Source organism: Leucoraja erinacea, unplaced genomic scaffold (genome assembly GCF_028641065.1).
Source record: "Leucoraja erinacea ecotype New England unplaced genomic scaffold, Leri_hhj_1 Leri_396S, whole genome shotgun sequence".
NCBI lineage: Eukaryota > Metazoa > Chordata > Chondrichthyes > Rajiformes > Rajidae > Leucoraja > Leucoraja erinaceus.
In genome coordinates, this window is record NW_026576297.1 from 104,039 (window position 1) to 125,992 (window position 21,954).

At 44.9% G+C, this 21,954-nt stretch overlaps 1 protein-coding gene across 1 annotated transcript in view; it reads left to right on the plus strand.

Annotated features, from left to right (window-relative positions):
• Nucleotides 1-12,061, plus strand: part of LOC129693700 (uncharacterized) — an 82,980-nt gene extending 70,919 nt beyond the window's left edge. Inside the window, exons 12-15 of the mRNA XM_055630482.1 lie at nt 286-330; nt 3,080-3,102; nt 8,085-8,203; nt 11,538-12,061. Coding sequence (XP_055486457.1) covers nt 286-330; nt 3,080-3,102; nt 8,085-8,203; nt 11,538-12,061 — 711 coding nt within the window. The remainder of the gene's footprint in view (nt 1-285; nt 331-3,079; nt 3,103-8,084; nt 8,204-11,537) is intronic.
• The last annotated feature ends 9,893 nt before the right edge of the window (nt 12,062-21,954 follow it).

The window sequence follows — 21,954 nt, forward strand, 5'->3', positions numbered from 1 at the left end:
AACTCCGACCAGTCTGACTGTCCTGATTGCATTTTATCTCTGTTTGCTTTGTTGTTACCTCCTAGCTAACAATGATCTATTCTACATTTTTCTTGCCTCTTACATAGAAACATAGAAATTAGGTGCAGGAGTAGGCCATTCGGCCCTTCGAGCCTGCACCGCCATTCAATATGATCATGGCTGATCATCCAACTCAGTATCCCGTACCTGCCTTCTCTCCATACCCCCTGATCCACTTAGCCACAAGGGCCACATCTAACTCCCTCTTAAATATAGCCAATGAACTGGCCTCAACTACCCTCTGTGGCAGAGAGTTCCAAAGATTCACCACTCTCTGTGTGAAAAAGGTTCTTCTCATCTCGGTTTTAAAGGATTTCCCCCTTTTCCTTAAGCTGTGACCCCTTGTCCTGGACTTCCCCAACATCGGGAACAATCTTCCTGCATCTAGCCTGTCCAACCCCTTAAGAATTTTGTAAGTTTCTATAAGATCCCCTCTCAATCTCCTAAATTCTAGAGAGTATAAACCAAGTCTATCCAGTCTTTCTTCACAAGACAGTCCTGACATCCCAGGAATCAGTCTGGTGAACCCTTCTCTGCACTCCCTCTATGGCAATAATGTCCTTCCTCAGATTTGGAGACCAAAACTGTACGCAATACTCCAGGTGTGGTCTCACCAAGACCCTGTACAACTGCAGTAGAACCTCCCTGCTCCTATACTCAAATCCTTTTGCAATGAAAGCTAACATACCATTCGCTTTCTTTACTGCCTGCTGCACCTGCATGCCTACCTTCAATGACTGGTGTACCATGACACCCAGGTCTCGCTGCATCTCCCCCTTTCCCAATCTGCCACCATTTAGTTAATAGTCTGCTTTCCTGTTTTTGCCTCTTCACCCCCTTTGATATCTCGTTCTCACACCTTACAATTCCGTATCTCCCCCTCCCCTGACTTTAAATCTGAAGAAGGGTCACGATCCAAAACATCACCCATTCCTTCTCCCCAGATATGCTGTCTGTCCCACTGAGGTACTCCAGCATTTTGTGTCTATCAATGGTGACTAAGATCCTGTTGCATTAAAAGGAACAGGGAAATCTACACGTGATGTGGCAAATTGGATGCATCAGGATTTCCAAATAGTCAGAATGTGAAATAATAGAGGTTTACTGCACCAAAGAATCATTTCCTCACAGCTTCAATTTTACCAGTCGGTTTTTCTGTTAATAGACCATAGAACTTGGGACATAGCACAGGAACAGACCTTTCAACCCACAATCTCACAGCTGAATATGATTCCAAGCTAAACTATTCTCTTCAGTCTGTACATGATCCACATCCCTCCATGCCCTGCATATCCATGTGCCTATCTAAGCGCTACGTAAATGCTGCTATTTTATCGACATGCACCACCACCTAGGGCAGCACGGTGGCGCAGCGGTAGCACAACTGCCTCAAAGCGCCAGAGACCCGGGTTCCATCCTGAAGACGGGTGCTATCTGTACGGACTTTGTACGTTCTCCCGTGATCTGCATGGGTTTCTCTGAGATCTTCAGTTTCCTCACGCACAGTTTGTAGGTTAATTGGTTCCTAGTGTGTGTAGGGGAGTATTAATGTGCGGGGTTCGCTGGTCGGTGTAGACTCTGTGGGCCGAAGGGCCTGTTTCCACATTGTATCCCTAAACTAAACTAATAAACCACCTGTTGCTGCCTGTTCAAGGTACCCACCACCCACTGTGTAAAAATAAAAGATGTGCCCCCTTCACACGAGGCAAGCTGTGGTTGACAAGTAAGTGCAGAAAATCAAAAATAGAAGCCTAAAATATTGCTGAAGAAAGAAACAGAGTTAACATTATTAACCCGCAAATTGGCATGGTATCAGTGTAAATTGTCCCCAGTAGGATAGTGTTAGTGTGTGGGGATCGCCGGTAGGTACGGACTCAGTGGGCTGATGGGCCTGTTTCCACGCTGTATCTCTAAACTAAACATTAACTCTGCATTGCTCTTGCCACAGATGCTGCCTGACCAGATGTGCTTGTCCATTTTCCTTTCGCAGTTTGAGCTTGGGCACTGTCTGTGCAGACTTTGACAAATAGACACTAGACAATAGGTGCACGAATAGGCCATTCGGTCCTTCGAGCCATTCAATGTGATCATGGCTGATCATCCCCAATCAGTAGCCCGGTCCTGCCTTTTCCCCATATCCCCTGACTCCGCTATTTTTAAGAGCCCTATCCAGCTCTCTCTTGAAAGCATCCTGAGTACCGACCTCCACCCTCTGAGGCAGAGAATTTCAATTGAGAGAATTCCAACAGAGAATTGCATGTTCTCTCTGTGGCCACGTGGGTTTTCTCTCTCATGCCAAAGTTGTGGGGGTTTGTAAGTTTACTGGTTTCTGTAAAAGTGCCATTAGTGTATAGGGAGTGGATGGGAAAGTGGAATAACTTAGAACTGATGCAATTGGGTGATCAATGATTAATTAGCATGGGCTTTGTGGGACAATGGGCCTGTTTCCGTGTTGTATACCGAAGCTAAACTAAACCTATCTATGCAATGTATCAACAGGCTTCTGATGAGAGAGCTACCGTTGAATTTCGCATTATGTGTTTGGCATTGAATGTATTCTGTGTCCAAATCTTGGGAATCAGTGGATAAATCAAATCGCAGTTTTTACACAATGCAATTGGAAATGCATTTGTACCATTGTTTAATTTTCTGACAGATCTTTGTAATGCAATGTTGTAATAAAGGGCGGCATGGTGCAGCGATAGAGTTGCTGCCTTACAGCACCAGAGACCCGGGTTCGATCCTGAAAGCAGGAACTGGCTGTACGGAGTTTGTACATTTTCCCCGTGACCTCCATGGGTTTTCTCAGAGATCTCGGTTTCCTCACTCACTCCAAAAGACGTACAATTTTGTAAATGATTGGCTTGGTTTAAATGTAAATTGTCCCTGGTGTGTGCAGGATAGTGTTGATGTGCGGGGATCGCTGGTCGGTGCGGGCTAGGTTGATCGAAGGGCCGGTTTTTGTGCTGTATCTCTAAACTAAAAACTAAAACTAAAACAAACGTCTTCTCTCTTTCAGGATATTAATAATATTCTTGGCCGGTAAGTGCTTTCTTGTCCATATTTGGCTGACAATTATATATTCTGTAGCACAACTCATTCCACCTGTAGTCCTTTGCATTGTGCAAGCTGTTAATGGCCTGCAAAGTGACTGAATACTTGGTTAATTGGAGCAAAAAACATTAGGGGCTGGAAGAAAGCTGAGAAGGAGTAGTGTGCGGGACAAAGCCTGGTGAGTGATAGGTGGATACAGTTGGGGTGGGGGTGGGGAGGGTTGATTGGCAGTGGAATAAGCGAAACGGGCTCGAGATACAAAGGCAACAAACATGTATCAGATAAGAAGAGAAGATGGGTGAAATGCAAAGCAAAAGTGAGGGATCTAGATGGAAGAACAGGCATTTCAGCCACAATGTCTATGCCATACATGATGCCAAGACACCCTTATCTGCTTGTACATAATCCATATCACTCCATTCCCTATATATCCAAAAGTCTCTTCAACACCACCACCGTATGTGCGACCACCACCGCCCCTGGCAGCATTTTCCAGGCACTCACCGCCCTCTGTGTAAAAAAAAACTTGTCCCGCGGATCTCTTTTAAACTTTGCCCCTCTCACCTTAAAACTGCCCTCCTGTATTTAATACTTACATCCAGGGAAAAGGGTTCTTGCTGTCTAACGTATGTATGCTCCTCATAATTTTATATAATTCTATTAGGTCTCCCCTTAACCTCTGATGTTCCAGAGAAAATAATCCAAGTGTGTCAAACATCTTGGCTATAGCCAATAGCACCAAATCCAGGCATCATTCCGATAAACCTTTCCAAAGCCTCCATATCCTCTGGTTAAAGGGATGAGCACCTGCATGCAATACTCCATATGCGGCCTAACGAATGTCTAATAAAGCTGCATCATGATGTCACGACTGGAATTTATCTTGCACTAAACATTATTCCCATTATCATTTATCTACACTGTGGATGGCTCGATTGTAATCATCTATTGTTTTTCTGCTGACTAGTTAGCGCGCAAAAAAGCTTTTCATTAAACTTCAGTACAAGTGATAATGAACTAAATGCAACGACTCATGCACAATGAGTTGATCAATGAAAACAAGCGTATAATATGCATTGTTTGCCACTCTATCCACTTGTGTTGCCAAGAATAGGGGGGAGAAATGGGATGTACTGGGTTGGGTACGGAGAAGAGGGAGGCAGCAGGGAGGGTAATTACCTACGATGGAAAATTCAATTGGAGAAGCAAGAACTGCTCAGAGAACTCAACAGATCAAGCAGTATCCAAAGATGGGGAAACAGGGACAACATTTCAGGTCAATACTGTCAATTCGTCAATACTGGGAAAGACTTGGAAAAGGCTGCTTCTCTCTCCTATCCTGTCCATTACCTGGAAAGCCCCTGAGGCTCCAGTCCTTCTAATCAATGTAACCAAAGCATTGTTGCATTGTTATTGTACATCTTTTCCACACCTTCAACAGGATCTTCACACTTAATTCCTCTAACACACACAGTTCAGAAGGCATATCCATTATTATTATTATTATTATTAAAGCTTTATTTCAGACACAGGTCCATATACACATCAAACAGTACAAAGAATTACAAAGATACATTAAGAAATTGCATATTAGCCTAAAATATATATAAGCTATTGCACCAATGCCATCTTAGCCTAGAAGTGAATCTATAGCAGCTTTTCAGAGGGCTGACTAAGGCTTCAATTATGCAATTCTCTGAATGTAGCTTTATAGATTGCATATTAGGCCTAAAATATATATAAGCTATTGCACCAATGCCATCTTAGCCTAGAAGTGAATCTATAGCAGCTTTTCAGAGGGCTGACTAAGGCTTCAATTATGTGGTTCTCTGACTTATCCAGGCGACACATAAAAACTGAAACATCAGCTGTCTTAAGAGTGCCCCACAGGTTGGCACTCTAGGGACACAAACAATGACTGGCACTATGCCACCTAGGGACACGAAGTAGCAACCTCATTGTATGCTACCTTAAGCCTCTGCATACTCTTTTTCTTATACTTAGACCACAATTGAGCAGTATATAACGGTGTGATGTAGGTTCTGAACAGGGAACACTTCACATGGTCAGAGCACATATAAAACTTCCTTATAAGCATGTTGGCTTGAAGATAAATTTTACAGCGCTGTCGGTAGAGGTCTTTGTCATCCTTCCAGTCATCAGATATGACATGACCTAAGTATTTAATTTCCTCACACACTGCAAGAGGACTGTCTGACAAATAAAAGGTCGGAAAAGTTGATTCCCTGTCCTCAGCGCTTCTAACTACCATTATGCGGCTTTTCTTAGCGTTATACTTTATGTCATAATCAAGGCCATACTGAGAGCACACCTTCAGCATCTGCTGCAGCCCAGCACTATATGGACAGAGCAGGACCAGGTTGTCTGCATACATCAGATGATTAACAATAGTGTTGCCCACAAGACAGCCAGTTTTTAACCTATTTAACTGATTTGACAATTCGTCCATATAAACATTAAATAAAATAGGAGACAAAATTCCTCCTTGCCGCACTCCGTTACTAACACAGAATGGAGCAGATACAACATTGTCCCATTTAACCTGAAACGTTTGATGGGCATACCAAAACACTAAAATTCTCACTAAGAATTTAGGGGCACCTCTATTTAGCAATTTTACAAACAATTGTTCATGATTAATTCTATCAAATGCCTTGGACGCATCAATAAAACATAAAAATACAGATGAATTCAGGCTCGAGTACCTGAACACAATCTCTTTAAGAGCATAGATACACAGGTCAGTTCCATGCTTTCTTTTGAACCCAAACTGATTGTCATTAGTAAGGACATACATTTCTAGCTTTGTCAACAGTATTCTCTCCAGTACTTTAGATAAGATACTGGCTAATGCAATAGGTCGGTAATTATCAATACTGTTGAGCCTACCAGCCTTATCTTTAATCACAGGCACTAACATTACAGACATAATATCATTTGGCAAGACACCATGAACCAAACAACCATTAAAGCACATGGAAAGCAAGGGGCAGAGCTTATAGCTGGCATATTTTAGATGTTCTGCAGTAATGCAGTCCATACCACAGGCTTTGTTGTTATCCAACATGTTAATGGCATCATAGACATCAACTGCCCAAACTACCATATCTACAGAGAGATCAATATGTTCATGATTGATTCTAACTGGGTTACTTTTAACACAGTTAAAAAGGTTACAGTAGTGCTCACGCCAACTCTCAGCTATTTTTTCTGGGCTACTAACACCTTCAATGTCAGACGGTAGGGGTGTTTTGCTGTTATTCATTACTCTGACCTCCTTCCAGAAGTCAGTAAGGTTGTTATTCTGTAGCTTCCTGGCAAGCGAGTCTGCTCTCATTGTGTTTTCATTTTTCTTAATAAAACGAAGTGCATATTTAACTCTAGCATTTGTGCGTTTTTTCATATCTAGCAATACCCCCTGTCTAGGCCTACCTGCCTCTGACCAGAGTCTAAAGGCCTCTCTTGCCTCAGCGTACTGCTCATTCACAAACTCATTCCACCCAGGTCTGATGTTGGGTACCTTACATCTGCTTTTACAAAAGGGATCACTGGAGGCATTGAGACATTTCACAATAACATCATACATGGCACAGAGTTCTTCAGCATGTTGCACCTCCTTACAATTCATATCTGAGCACATTAGGGCCTCTTGAGGCAATTCAATATTATTTAAAAAACTGTCCGTTCGCAGTGAATATCCAGCCATAACCTCTCTGCTCAGTTTTGACCAGTCCAGTTTACTTGAGGGAGCAGCATTATTATTACTGGACAGCAGGGGGACATTCTCAACATTTAACCGTGCAGCAATAGGTATGTGATCAGAGGTGGCAAGTTCATAACAAATCTCCACCTTTTCGAGTGTGGCATGAGCATCGGCTGTGGTCACAATATGGTCTAGCCAAGATGTTGTGTGCCACGCCTCACTAACATAGGTAAAACTTGTGTCAGGCAACAGAGCTTTACTCGATAGAATTAGTTTAGATTCATTACAAAACTGCTGCAGGTGTGCTGCAAATAAAGATTTGCTATCTGACATGTCAGCATTAAAATCACCCATGACGTAGACACAGGATGAGCTGTTGTCCTCTATAAAGGACTGAATAAAAGCTAACCTGTTCAGAAACTCGTCCTCATGCTCATACGATTCATGCGGTGTATAAACATTTAAGACAGTAAATTTATTTCCATTATAATTACACCAGCCCTAGCCCTATGGACCCAGTCAACATTTAGATGTTCCACAGCACCTACCACCAGCTCACTACCCCGAAACCAGTCGTATTTCGATGTCTCCACCCCATGGAGTATAGCTAGTGGCAGTGAAGCAATGGAGACCAAAAACCAGCTCATGTGCAAGGGATGAGATATGATACAATACGTTAGAAACTTTACTCATCCCAGGAGAGAAATTGATCTGCCAACAGTCCCGGAAGATCCATAAAACATGAAATTAAAGTGATAAGTGGAGTGTCCAGGATTTGGGATGCAGTACAGGAGTACAATAAATCAAAGTGTCTGATTTTGGTTGAGGTCTCCAGTCCCTTGCAAGGTGACCTTGCAGATACAATGGATAACTTAAAATTCTCCTTGGGATGATACACTGTGGTCATCCATAAAACATGAAATTAAAGTCCCCAGGATTTGGGATGCAGTACAAGTACAATACTATCAGAAGTGCTGATTTTTGGTTGAGGTCTTTTGCTTTCTGAGGTAGTCCTTGCAGAATACTATTAAAATTCTCCTTGATACACTGTGGTCAATAACTATCCCCAATCAACACATAGAATAACTTGATTTATATATTTCTCATATATGTTGTTCATATTTCCCTCAGACCTCAGTCTTGGATAGTAGTCTGTGAAGAGTCAGAAGTTGTGGGCAGTGCTGATACGTATATAAAGTGAGATTCTACTTTTACATCTCAGCGATACGTTTTATTTCCAACACAGGTGTGAAAACATGCAGTTCCAGAGGGCCGCCAGAGTTTCCATTGACCTCAGGCAAGATGATTTCAGCGGCCCCTTTCAGTTCAACCTGTGGAAACGGATGCTGAAGCTAATTAATCCAGGTAAACTTATCTTCTGGTAGCATCGAGGAATTATGGTGAATGAAATATGGAAGAGATTTTGATAGAGGTATGAGAAAAATTGACATATTTGGTCGAGTCTGAAGAAAGGTTTTGGCCTGAAACGTCACCTATTACTTTTATCCAGAGATGCTGCCTGACCCGCTGAGTTACTCCAGCTTCTTGTGTCTATCTTCAGTGTAAATTAGTACCTGCAGGTCCATCCTACACATTTGGGCTGGGCCAGTTCAATAGCGATACACCAGATATGTAACACGGCTGGTAATCCTGGGGCCTGAACTAACTGTTTAATGATCTGAGTTCAGTACAGTACAGGAGCAGACCCTTGGGCCCACAATGTCCATGCTGTCAATGAAGCCAAGATAAACTAATCTCCTCTGCCTGAAACTTATACCTCCATTCTCTGCATAACCATGTGCCTCTCTCAAAGCCTCTTAAATCCCACTATTGTGTCTGCCTCCAGCATCTCACCCAGCAACATGTTCCAGGCTTCATCTTTGTTAAACACAACTTGCCCCAAACATATTTTTAAACGTCATCCCCCTCACCTTAAAGCCACGTCCTGTGGTCCTCCACATTTTTACTCTGTGGGAAAAAAGGTTATGAATATCTACCCTCTCTCTGCCTTCCATCATTTTAAGCATTGCTACCAGTTTCAAATCACACTATGGAAACAGTGCAATTTAAATTCTGTCATCATTTGGAATTTAGCAACAACTTAAGATGACCACAAAAAATGCAGATTGTGCTAAAATCCCTTCTGGTTCATTCATGCTCCTCAGCACAGTAGATCTGCCATCCTTATCCAGCTTTCGTGATGCCAGACTGACTACTGTGGTTCAAATGAGAAAGTGCAGCAGCAACTCAGTGGGTCAGCGGTAGCTGCGGAGGAAATGGACAGGTGACGTTTCTGGTCAGGACACCTCTTCAGACTCATTCAGACTGATTCAACCAGTCTGTAGAAGTTTCTCACTCCTGAAATATCACCCATCCATTCCCTTCACTAATGTTGTCTCATCTGCTCAATTCCTCCAGTACTCATGTGCTCAGGTCAACATTCTAGCATCTGCTGTTCCTTGTCTGGATGGTTCCTAAATGCTATGTGAGATGCTCCAGTAAGGGCAGTAAATGGTGGCCTTAACAGCAATGCCGGATTAGGTGAAATCCGCAATGTGGACATTCACGCTGTTGCTGCTGGTAATAGCCCTGTCCCACAGTACGAGTTCATTCCAAGAGCTCTCCCGAGTTTAAAAATAATCAAACTCGTGGTAAGCATGCAGAATGAACGTAGAGGGTACGTCGGAGCTCCGGGATGTCTCTTAGCGGCTTGTAATGCTAACGGCAGGTACTCAGGAAGACTTGCTAACGGCAGATATGCACGGGAAGACTTGTGAAGATTTTTCAACATGTTGAAAAATGTCCACGAGAGTCCCGAGTACCGACGAGTGGCCATTACCATAAATCTCCGAGTTAGAATCAGGGCAAACTCGGGAGAGCTTTTGGAATGAACTTGTACCATGGGACAGGGCTTTTAGGCAGCTGCCTTAGCGCCAGAGACCCGGGTTGGACACTGTCCTCGGCTGCTGTGTGTGTGGAGTTTGCACGTTCTCCCTGTGACCACATGCGTTTCCTCCATCTGCGCTGGTTTCCTCCCACATCCCAAAGACATGCAGGTTTGTAGGCTCGTTGACCTCTACAACTTGCCATGAGTTTGTAGCGAGTGGATGAAAAAGTGGGATAACTAGAATTAGTGTGAACGTGTGATCGATGGTCTGCATGGATGTGGCAGGTCAAAGGTCAATTTCCATGCTGTGTCTCTTTAACCTCTATGCTGTTGCAAGGTTGTGCCAGTGAGTCAGTGAGTGAGCAATAGTGTCACATCAGAGCCCTCCCCAACCTCCAAGTGTTGTGCCTCGAGAGAGAGGGAAGTGGCGAGGCAGGCAGGAATGCCTGATAAATAATGGCTATTCCTGATAGTACGGAAGATATATACATCCATATAGTTTAGGATTAGAAAGGATAGACAGTCAACACCTTTACCAGAGTGAAAATATCAAAGAGTTTGAAAGTATCTGTAGTGACCCCCCTCCCTGTCCCACTACCTCACCCTCTTCACCTATATCCACCTATCACCTGGGCTGCATGGTGGTGCAGCAGTACAGTTGCTGCCTTCCAGCTCCAGAGTCCCGGGTTCGACCCTCACTACGGGTGCTGTCTGTATATAGTTTGTACGTTCTCCCTGTGACCGCGTGGAGTTTACTGCGAGTGCTCCGGTTTCCAACCACATTACAAAGACGTGCAGGTTTGTAGCTTAATTGTATTGTGTAAATTGTCCCTAGTGTGTAGGATGGAACTAGTACGGGTGACCAGTGGTTGGCGTGGACTCGTTGAGCCGAAGGGCCTGTTTCCACGATGTATCTCTAAAATAGACTAAACTAAATCACTTGCTAGGCTTTGTGCCATTCCACCTCTCTCTTCCAGCCAGCGGGCGTAACTGAATGGTGAGAGGGGCAACATTTAAAGGTGATGCGTGGGCCAAATGTTTTACACAGAGGGTGGTGGGTACCTGGAATCTGGTGCTAGCAGTGGTGGAGACAGATCTGACAGTGGTGTGTTGGATGTTCACATGGATATGTAGGGATATGGATAACGTGTAGGCGGAGAATCTTAGTTTAACTTGGCATCATGTTCAGCATGAATACAGTAGACAGTTCTTGTGCTGTACTGCGATATGTTCTAAATATGTTCGGCGTGGTGCAGTGGTAGAGTTGCTGCCTTACAGTGCTTGCAGCACCACAGACCCAGGTTCGATCCCGACTATGGATGCTATCTGTATGGGGTTTGTACATTCTCCCCGTGACCGCGTGGGTTTTCTCCAAGATTGTCTGTTTTCACCCACACTCCAAAGATAACCATATAACCATATAAGATGTCCAGGTTTGTAGGTAAATTGGCTTTGTGTATGTGTAAAATTATTCCAAATGTGTGTAGGATAGTGTTAATGTGCGGGGATCGCTGGCCAACGTGGACTCGATGGGCTGAAGGGCCTGTTTCAGCACCATATCTCCAAACTAAACTAAATTAAAGAGAAAACAGATAATGTTTCCGATCTGCGGCCTGTGTTCAGAACTGAGTAAAAAGGAAACAGCATCTTCTAACATTTCCCACTTTTATTTTAGATATCCAGCATCTGCAGTTTCCTGTTACATTTTCATTTACTGTGCATGAATGTATGTTGATCAACCACTGAAAGTGTCAAACTGTTTGATTGGCAAATTGCGTGGATTCACCATCCAGACTTTTTTCTCCTCTTCAGTCCCAATCAAACTGAAGCTGAATCCGGACACTGCGCATCCGAGACTCATCCTGTCCAGTGACCTAACATCCATCAGACTTGGTGCTAAACAGAAGGTCCCTGACAAGCCAGAGCGATTTGTGCAGTGGCACGGTGTCCTGGCATCTCAGGGCTTCAATACTGGGAGCCACTACTGGGAGGTCGAGGTCGGAAGGAACACCATGTGGAGTGTGGGAGTGGTAAAAGCATCGGTATTGAGGAAGGCGGAGTTCACACCGGAACCAAAATCTGGTGCCTGGGTATTGTGGCGTCTGGGAGAGGAATATACCACTATGTCTTCACCACGTACTGCCCTCCCTGTTCCAGTCAAACCCCAGAGATTGGGCATCTACCTGAACTATGAGGCTGGCCAAGTGACACTGTACAATGCTGATGACATGTCACATCTGTACACTTTCAGGGACAAATTCACTGAGAAACTCTATCCTTTCTTCTTAACGGGTTGCAAAATTGATTCATTGCAAATAGTCCACTTGAATATATAGGTTTATTTGGTGAACATGCAACCAACCTTTATGGGGAGACAGTTGGGACAGGCCTACTTCCAGCGGTTATCAATGTTAATCAGTGAGTCCAACACTGATAAGTCGTTCCAACACCATCTATACCTGTAAACTATTATTAATAGTGTTTAACTCCATATATCTACTAGATGGCCGGGGGACCCATTGGATCCCTGTCACACGAAAGTCCCATTCCGCCAACGCAATATTCCACCACACTGCGCATGCACGCCTGACGGGCCCGCACTGTGCAGGCGCGACTGCCGCATTCAAAGTTGTGCCGTTGACGGCAGAAATTAAGTTAAAGTTAATAAAGTGAATAGAGAACCCGTGGAGCAGCTTGTAAAATAGAACAAAACTTACTTGTGGAGACGTTGGGTCTCCGTTGTGATGCCAGGCAAATGCAAACAAAGTAATTGGGATGTCAAGATGGCGGCGGGCCAGCTGCGCAGGCACATTGTGACGTCGAACGTGACTGACGGGCAGGGCAAGTGGGAAAGTGGTTTAGATCCCATTGTGATGTCTTTGTGACGTCGAACACGGCTGATGGGCAGGGCAAGTGATAAAATGTTTTTTGTACATTTTAAAATGTCAATAACTTATAAAATATAACATAAATCTGAATGAAACTTGTTTCATTTACATCGCAGGACAATGGTGAATAAGGTGGGCCAAAAATTGGAGGCCTATTTTTCTCAACTTAAATATGCACAAAATTCTGGAATGCAGATAAAAGAGCAGCAAATCTATAGGCTTCAAAGCTAATTATTAGGTTAACGTGAAGGAGACTTCACAGGCTAGTTAAAAGAAGGCTTTGAAGCCAATTATAAAAAGTTAATGTGAAGAACTCTTTTAGAATGTGTGATATTGAGGTTACTATGTTCATAAGTGTGTGCGTACGGGTGATCACAAGTTGGCATGAACTCTATGGGCCGAAGGGCTTGTTTCTGTGCTGTATCATGCAATTCAATTCAATAAATCATCTTTAACTTATTCTAGGTTTTGTCCAAATGAATCATTGGCGGCCCAGTGACACAGCGGTAGAGTTGCGGCTTTATAGTGCCAGAGAGCCAAGTTTAATCCTGACTATGGGTGCTGTCTGTGTAGAGTTTGTACATTCGAATATTCGAAAAATAGAATTTTTCGAAGATGTAACTAGTAGAGTGGAGAACCAGTGGATGTGTTATATCTGGACTTTCAGAAGGCTTTCGACAAGGTCCCACATAAGAGATTAGTTTAGAAACTTAAAGCACACGGTATTGGGGGTTCAGTATTGATGTGGATAGAGAACTGGCTGGCAGGCAGGAAGCAAAGAGTAGGAGTAAACGGGTCCTTTTCACAATGGCAGGCAGTGACTAGTGGGGTACCGCAAGGCTCAGTGCTGAGACCACAGCTATTTACAATATATATTAATGATTTGGACGAGGGAATTGAATGCAACATCTCCAGGTTTGCAGATGACACAAAGCTGGGGGGCAGTGTTACCTGTGAGGAGGATGCTAGGAGGCTGCAAGGTGATTTGGATAGGCTGGGTGAGTGGGCAAATGTATGGCAGATGCAGTATAATGTGGATAAATGTGAGGTTATACACTTTGGTGGCAAAAACAGGAAAGTAGACTATTATCTGAATGGTGGCCGATTAAGAAAAGGGGAGATGCTATGAGACCTGGGTGTCATGGTACACCAGTCATTGAAAGTAGGCATGCAGGTGCAGCAGGCAGTGAAGAAAGCGAATGGTTTGTTAGCATTCATAGCAAAAGGATTTGAGTATAGGAGCAGGGAGGTTCTACTGCAGTTGTACAGGGTCTTCGTGAGACCACACCTGGAGTATTGCGTACAGTTTTCGTCTCCTAATCTGAGGAAAGACATTCTTGCCGTACAGAGAAGGTTCACCAGACTGGTTCCAGGGATGTCAGGACTTTCATATGAAGAAAGACTGGATAGACTTGGCTTGTACTCGCTAGAATTTTGAAGATTGAGGGGGGATCTTATAGAAACTTACAAAATTCTTAAGGGGTTGGACAGGCTAGATGCAGGAAGACTGTTCCCGATGTTGGGGAAGTCCAGAACAAGGGGTCACAATTTAAAGATAAGGGGGAAATCATTTAGGACCGATATGAGAAAAACATATTTGACACAGAGAGTGGTGAATCTCTGGAATTCTTTGCCACAGAAGGTAGTTGAGGCCAGTTCAATGGCTATATTTAAGAGGGAGTTAGATGTGGCCCTTGTGGCTAAAGGGATCAGGGGGTATGGAGAGAAGGCAGGTACAGGATACCGAGTTGGATGATCAGCCATGATATTGAATGGCGGTGCAGGCTCGAAGGGCCGAATGGCCTACTCCTGCACCGATTTTCTATGTTTCTATTCTCCCTGTGACCGCACGGGTACTCCAGTCTCCTTCCACGTCTCAATGACATGCAGGTTTGTAGAATTATTAGCCTCTAAATTGTCTGTCGTGTGTAGGATAGAACTAGTGTATGGGTGATGGTGATCGGTATGGACTGTTTACACGCTGTATTTCTAAACTAATCTAAACATCACATTTCTCCAGATTTCACTTGTAAATTCAGAGTTAATTCTGATAACCTACCCATGTCCTCTTTAAACTGGTTACAAAATCCTCCTCATAGTTTAGCATATTAATTTCAAAGGAAGGCTTTGAATTTTGACATGAGCAAATAAATCTACAAATTAATTTCTTCTTTGCATTTGCTCATGTTATCCAACTTGGTGACTGGTGCAAAATTAACTGAGAATCTTGCCTCATGACTATTTCATTTGTCATTCAAAAAACCTATATCTGCATATGAAGGAACAATACATCAATTGCATGTAAACTATGAACAGATTTATCAATAAATGCACAATCTTAGTTGCATTAGTTGTTTTCAAGTTTGCGAACAATCGTTTTAGACATAGAAACATAGACATAGGTGCAGGTGGAGACCATTTGGCCCTTCGAGCCTGCACCGTCTTTTATTTTGATCATGGCTGATCATCCACGATCAGTAATCCGTGCCTGCTTCTCCCCATATCCCTTGATTCCACTAGCCCCTGGAGCTCTATCTAACTCTCTTTTAAATTCATTCAAATTGACCTCCATGCCTCAGTTCCACAAATTGACCTCTCTGGGTCCACTTTTAAATGCCTCTTTTATTCTGGACTGGCAGAGAATTCCCCAAATTCCTGCATCCAGGTTGTCCAGTCCTGTTATAATTATTTTTCTATAAGATCCCATCTCATCCTTTTAAATGGCGCACTCTTTCAATTTTCTTCATTCTTGGACCTCTGGTCCCCCCCTTAACCTTCTGCTGGACTTAAAGACCTAACTTATTCAACCTCATAAACCCAAAAACATTTAGTTCTCCCCGGTACTGCCATCCAGCTATAATTGGGCGACCAAAATTGTACACCAGTCCTGTTATTTGGTTTATACATTTCTATAACATCCCAACTCATCCCAGCTTCTAAATTCCAGTGATTTACAGGCGCATACCAAAAGCTCTTTCCACCCTATCTTATGAGATTCTTCATACGACCCAGTCCCTCTGTTCAACTGTATTCTTCATTCCCGGCCAAGATGTAGCATTCACACCACGCCATCCCGGGCATTAACCTCGTGAATCTACGCTGCACTGCTTCAATATCAAGGATGGCCTTCCTCAAATTAGGAGATCAAAACTGCACACAATACACCAGATGTGGTCTCACCAGGGTCGTGTACAACTGCAGTAGGACCTCCTTGGTCCTAAACTCAAATCCTTTCGCAATGAAGGCCAACATGCAATTGGCTTTCTTCACTGCCTGCTGTACCTGCATGCTTACTTGCAGTGACTGATGTACAAGCACACATGGTCTTGTTGTACCTCCCCTTCTCCTAATCTGACACCATTCAGATAATAATCTGCCCTCCTGTTCTTGCCACCAAAGTAGATTACCTCACATGTATCCACATGATGCTGCATCTGCCATGCTTCTACCCACTCACCCAACCTGTCCAAGTCAGCTTGCAGCCTCACAGAAACATAGAAATTAGGTGTAGGAGTAGGCCATTCGGCCCTTCGAGCCTGCACCGCCATTCAATATGATCATGGCTGATCATCCAACTCAGTATCCCGTACCTGCCTTCTCTCCATACCCCCTGATCCCCTTAGCCACAAGGGCCACATCTAACTCCCTCTTAAATATAGCCAATGAAGTGGCCTCAACTACCCTCTGTGGCAGAGAGTTCCAGAGATTCACCACTCTCTGCGTGAAAAAAGTTCTTCTCATCTCGGTTTTAAAGGATTTCCCCTTTATCCTTAAGCTGTGACCCCTTGTCCTGGACTTCCCTAACATCGGGAACAATCTTCCTGCATCTAGCCTGTCCAACCCCTTAAGAATTTTGTAAGTTTCTATAAGATCCCCTCTCAATCTTCTAAATTCTAGAGAGTATAAACCAAGTCTATCCAGTCTTTCTTCATAAGAAAGTCCTGACATCCCAGGAATCAGTCTGGTGAACCGTCTCTGCACTCCCTCTATGGCAATAATGTCCTTCCTCAGATTTGGAGACCAAAACTGTACGCAATACTCCAGGTGTGGTCTCACCAAGACCCTGTACAACTGCAGTAGAACCTCTCTGCTCCTATACTCAAATCCTTTTGCAATGAAAGCTAACATACCATTCGCTTTCTTTACTGCCTGCTGCACCTGCATGCCTACCTTCAATGACTGGTGTACCATGACACCCAGGTCTCGCTGCATCTCCCCCTTTCCCAATCGGCCACCATTTAGATAATAGTCTGCTTTCCTGTTTTTGCCACCAAAATGGATAACCTCACATTTATCCACATTATACTGCATCTGCCAAACATTTGCCCACTCACCCAGCCTATCCAAGTCACCCTGCAGTCTCCTAGCATCCTCCTCACAGCTAACACTGCCCCCCATCCGCAAACTTGGAGATATTGCCTTCAATTCCCTCATCCAGATCATTAATATATATTGTAAATAGCTGGGGTCCCAGTACTGAGCCTTGGGGTACCCCACTAGTCACTGCCTGCCATTGTGAAAAGGACCCGTTTACTCCTACTCTTTGCTTCCTGTTTGCCAGCCAGTTCTCTATCCACATCAATACTGAACCCCCAATGCCTTGTGCTTTAAGTTTGTATACTAATTTCTTATGTGGGACCTTGTCGAAAGCCTCTGGAAGTCCAGATACACCACATCCACTGGTTCTCCCCTATCCACGCTATTAGTTACATCCTCGAAAAATTCTATAAGATTCGTCAGACATGATTTACCTTTCGTAAATCCATGCTGACTTTGTCCAATGATTTCACCACTTTCCAAATGTGCTGCTCTCCCATCTTTAATAACTGACTCTAGCAGTTTCCCCACTACCGATGTTAGACTAACTGGTCTGTAATTCCCCATTTTCTCTCTCTCTCCCTTCTTCATAGCATCCTACTCGCACCTCACACTGCCACCCAGCTTTGTGTCAGCCGCAAAGTTAGAAATGGTACATTAATTTGCTCATCTAAATCCTTAACATATATTGTAAACAACTGGGGTCCCAGCACCGAGCCTTGCGGCACCCCAGTAGTCACTACCTGCCATTCTGAAAAGGACCCGTTAATTCCTACTCTTTGCTTCCTGTCTGCCAACCAGTTTTTTATCCATGTCAATACCCTAGCCCCAAAACCGTGTTCTCTCATTTTGCACACTAATCTCTCGTATGGGACCTTGTCAAAGGTTTTTTGAAATCCAGATACACCACATCCACTGGCTCTCTCTTATCCATTCTACTTGTTACACCGTCAAAAAAAATCCAAAAGATTAGTCAAGCATGATTTCCCCTTCATAAATCCATTCTGACTTTCCGATCTCGTCACTGCTTTCCAAATGCGCTACTATAACATCTTTGATAATCGATTCCCACTGCCAATGTAAGGTGAAGTAGTCTATAATTCCCCGTTTTCTCTCTCCCATCTTTCTTAAAAAGTGAATGAATGAATTGATAAGTTTATTGGCCAAGTATTCACATACAAGGAATTTGCCTTGGTGCTCTGCCCGCAAGTGGCAACATGACATACAGTGACAGTTAGGAATAACACATAAAACATTAAACATTAATAATAAAACATTATCAATTACACATGTGAATTAAATAAAATACCAGTGCAAAAGGAGGCTGCAGATTTTTGCTTATTGAGTAGAGCTACAGTTCGTGGGAAAAAAAACAGTTTTTATGTCTGACTGTGGCAGCATTGACAGTCCGGAGTCGCCTTCAGAGGGAAGTGATTCAAAGAGTTTGTAGCCAGGGTGAGAGGGGTCAGAGATTATTTTATCCGTTCGCTTCCTGGCCCTTGCAGTGTACATTTTGTCAATGGAGGGAAGGTTGCAGCCAGAAATCTTATCAGCTGATCGAACGATTCGCTGCAGCATCCGGATGTCGTGCTTGGTGGCTGAGCCAAACCAGACCATGATAGAGAAGGTGAGGACAGACTCTACGATGGCCTTATAGAATTGGACCATCATTGCCTGTGGCAGATTGTGCTTCCTCAGCTGCCGTAGGAAGTACCTCTGTTGTGCCTTTTTGAAAAGTGCATTTACATTGGCTTCCTTCCCGTCCACAGGGACTGATCCAGAGTCGAGACCCATCATTGCATCAACACAGTACATGCCGTAAATATACAATAAAAGTTGCAGAAGTTAAAGCTTGATATTACGTCTGTGCATCGTAGGAGGATTGTGAGAAACAGATGAAGTGACCTTTAATTCTCGGGTTGAGTACAATGTTAGCCGGCTGACATATCAGATCTCTTCATATATTAATCGCGGCAATTGAAGAGTTAAATTAATTCACGCCACATAGTAACATCGAGGAAGTGGTGGACGAACCAACAGACCAGTTCGCCAGAATTTGGAAAAGGCAACGAATCTGATTAAGTTGCAAGGAGGTCGGGAAATATTAGTTACTAGACCAAGTGCAGACCTGGCGTTTGCGGGGGGGGTGAGAAGAGTGGAGGGAGGGGAGAGGAGGAGGAGGAAACGGGATAGATCACCATCGAGAGCATCCTTACCAACTGCATCACAGTATGGTATGGCAACTGCTCTGCCTCCGACCGGAAGGCATTGCAGAGGGTGGTGAAAACTGCCCAACGCATCACCGGTTCCTCGCTCCCCTCCATTGAGTCTGTCCAAAGCAAGCGCTGTCTGCGGAGGGCGCTCAGCATCGCCAAGGACTGCTCTCACCCCAACCATGGACTGTTTACCCTCCTACCATCCGGGAGGCGCTACAGGTCTCTCCGTTGCCGAACCAGCAGGTCGAGGAACAGCTTCTTTCCGGCGGCTGTCACTCTACTCAACAACGTACCTCGGTGACTGCCAATCACCACACCCCCCCCCCCCCCCCCGGACACTTATTATTATTTATTCAAATCGTTTGCTATGTCGCTCTTCAAGGGAGATGCTAAATGCATTTCGTTGTCTCTGTACTGTACACTGACAATGACAATTAAAATTGAATCTGAATCTGAATCAGATTTGGGAGGAAAAGGAGAGTGGGGTAGGGGGTGAGAGATGGGGAGGGAGATGTGGGGGAGGGGGGATGGGGAGGGAGGGGAGGAGGGAAGGAAGGGGAGAGAGGGGAAACAGTGGGGAGGGAGAGTAGCGGGGAAGGGGGAGAGAAGTGGAAGAGTGGGGAGGGAGGAGGAGAGGGGTAGGAGGAGTGATGGAAGAGGGACAGAGGGATAGGGGGAAGGGGACGGTGGGAGAGAGGGAAGGGGGTGGGGTAGAGAGGGAAGGGGGTGGGGGAGAGAGGGATGGTGGGAGAGGGGTGAGGAGAGGGAGGAGAGAAGGGGGAGAGAAGTGGAAGAGTGGGGAGGGAGGGAGCGGTAGAGGGGTAGCGGGAGTGGTGGAAGAGGGACGGGGCAGTAGTGGAAGAGGGACAGAGGGGTGGAGAAGGGGTGGGGAGAGGGGAAGGGAGGGGAAGAGAGAGGGGTTGGGGAGGGAGGGGTGGGGTAAGGGGATAGAAGTGGAAGAGTGGGGAGGGAGGGGTAGGGGGAGTGGTGGAAGAGGCACAGAGGGGTAGATGGAAGGGGTGGTGGTAGAGAGGGAAGGGGGTGGGGGAGAGATGTTTTTTCTCATCTCTGTCCTAAAGGATTTCCCCCTTATCTTTAAACTGTGACCCCTTGTTCTGGACTTCCCCAACATCTGGAACAATCTTCCTGCATCTAGCCTGTACAACCCCTTAAGAATTGTATACGTTTCTATAAGATACCCCCTCAATCTTCTAAAATCTAGCGAGTACAAGCCGAGTCTATCCAGTCTTTCTTCATTTGAAAGTCCTGGCATTCCAGGAATCAGTCTGGTGAACCTTCTCTGTACTCCCTCTATGGCAACAATGTATTTGAGCATTGGGCATTGTGACATCACACGATGGAACGTTCACCATGGGCTGGGGCTCCTGCAAAGGCATATGTAAATGATCCATTCCGATTGGACATATGTGAACATTGGGCATTGTGACATCACACGATGGAACATTCACCATGGGCTGGGGCTGGTGCTGCTTCTATGGGTGAGAAGCCAGTTTATTTTTGAAATATTGGGGTTGGGGGGGGGTGAAGAATTTGATTAAAAACGTGTACTTAAACACGACGAAATGTAATGAGGAGCGGATACTTAGAAAGAAAAGCGAAATCTCTACCGAAATGGAAAATATGTCGGCGATTCTGCGTCTGGTTTCGGAGTTGCAGGGACTCAAAGGAAGAAAGGCAGTCGACAGCCGTACATGTAAATGGATCCATTCCGATTGGACGTCTGCGAGCCCGATTTTGGGATGGAAAGGAGAGCGGGTAAGGGGGTGAGAGAGGGGGAAATGGGGAGAGAGATGGGAGGTGTATGGGGAGGGATTGGACCAGAGGGACAAGAGATGGGGAATGTAGCAGTGAGAGAGGCAGGGTGGAGTAAGAAGTGTAAGAGTGGGAGGAAAAGGAGAGAGGGGTAGGGGGAGTGATGTAAGCTGAGACAGAGGGGTCGTGGGAAGCGGGGCGTTGGAGATGGGAAGGGGGTGGTGTTGAGGGGGAGGGTACTGGTGGGGAGAGAGGGAGGGAGAGGTGAGGAATGGAGAGGGAAGTATAGAATTGGCAGAGGGGGGGAGGCGAAGTGATGGTAGCGCAGCATGGGAGTGGTGGAAGATTGACTGGGGATGTGGAAATGGAGGTGGATATTGTTTGGCGATGTGTGGGGGAAGCGATGGGAAGGAGGGAAGAGAAGGGGTGGTGGAAGGTGAGAGGGGTTGGTACAGGGATAGAATGGAATCGTTGGGAGGGAGGGGAGGGTGAATGTGTGCATAGCGACAGAGTTGTATGGGGAGAGAGGGCTGGGATCGGGCTTTGTTGTGAGGTGGGGAGGGGTGAGCAGGGAACATAAAAACAGAAGTAGGCCTTAAGTGCAAGGAGCCTGCACCACATGGCAATGATCATGCTGATTATCCAACTCAGTATCCCGTACCTGCCTTCTCTCCATACCCCCTGATCCCCTTGGCCACAAGGGCCACATCTAACTCCCTCTTAAATATAGCCAATGAACTTGCCTCAACTACCTTCTGTGGCAGAGAATTCCAGAGATTCACCACTCTCTGTGTGAAAAATGTTTTTCTCATCTCGGTCCACAAAGGCTTTCCTCCCCCTATATCCGTTAAACTTTGACCCCCCCCTGTCATGTACCTTATTCCCCCCAACATCGGGAACAAATCTTTCCTGCATCTAGCCTGTCCAACCCTTAAGAATTTTTGTAAAGTTTCTATAAGATCCCCTTCTCATCCCTCCTAAATTCTCTAGTGAGTACAAGGCGAGTGTCTATCCAGAGTATCCAGTCTTTTCCTT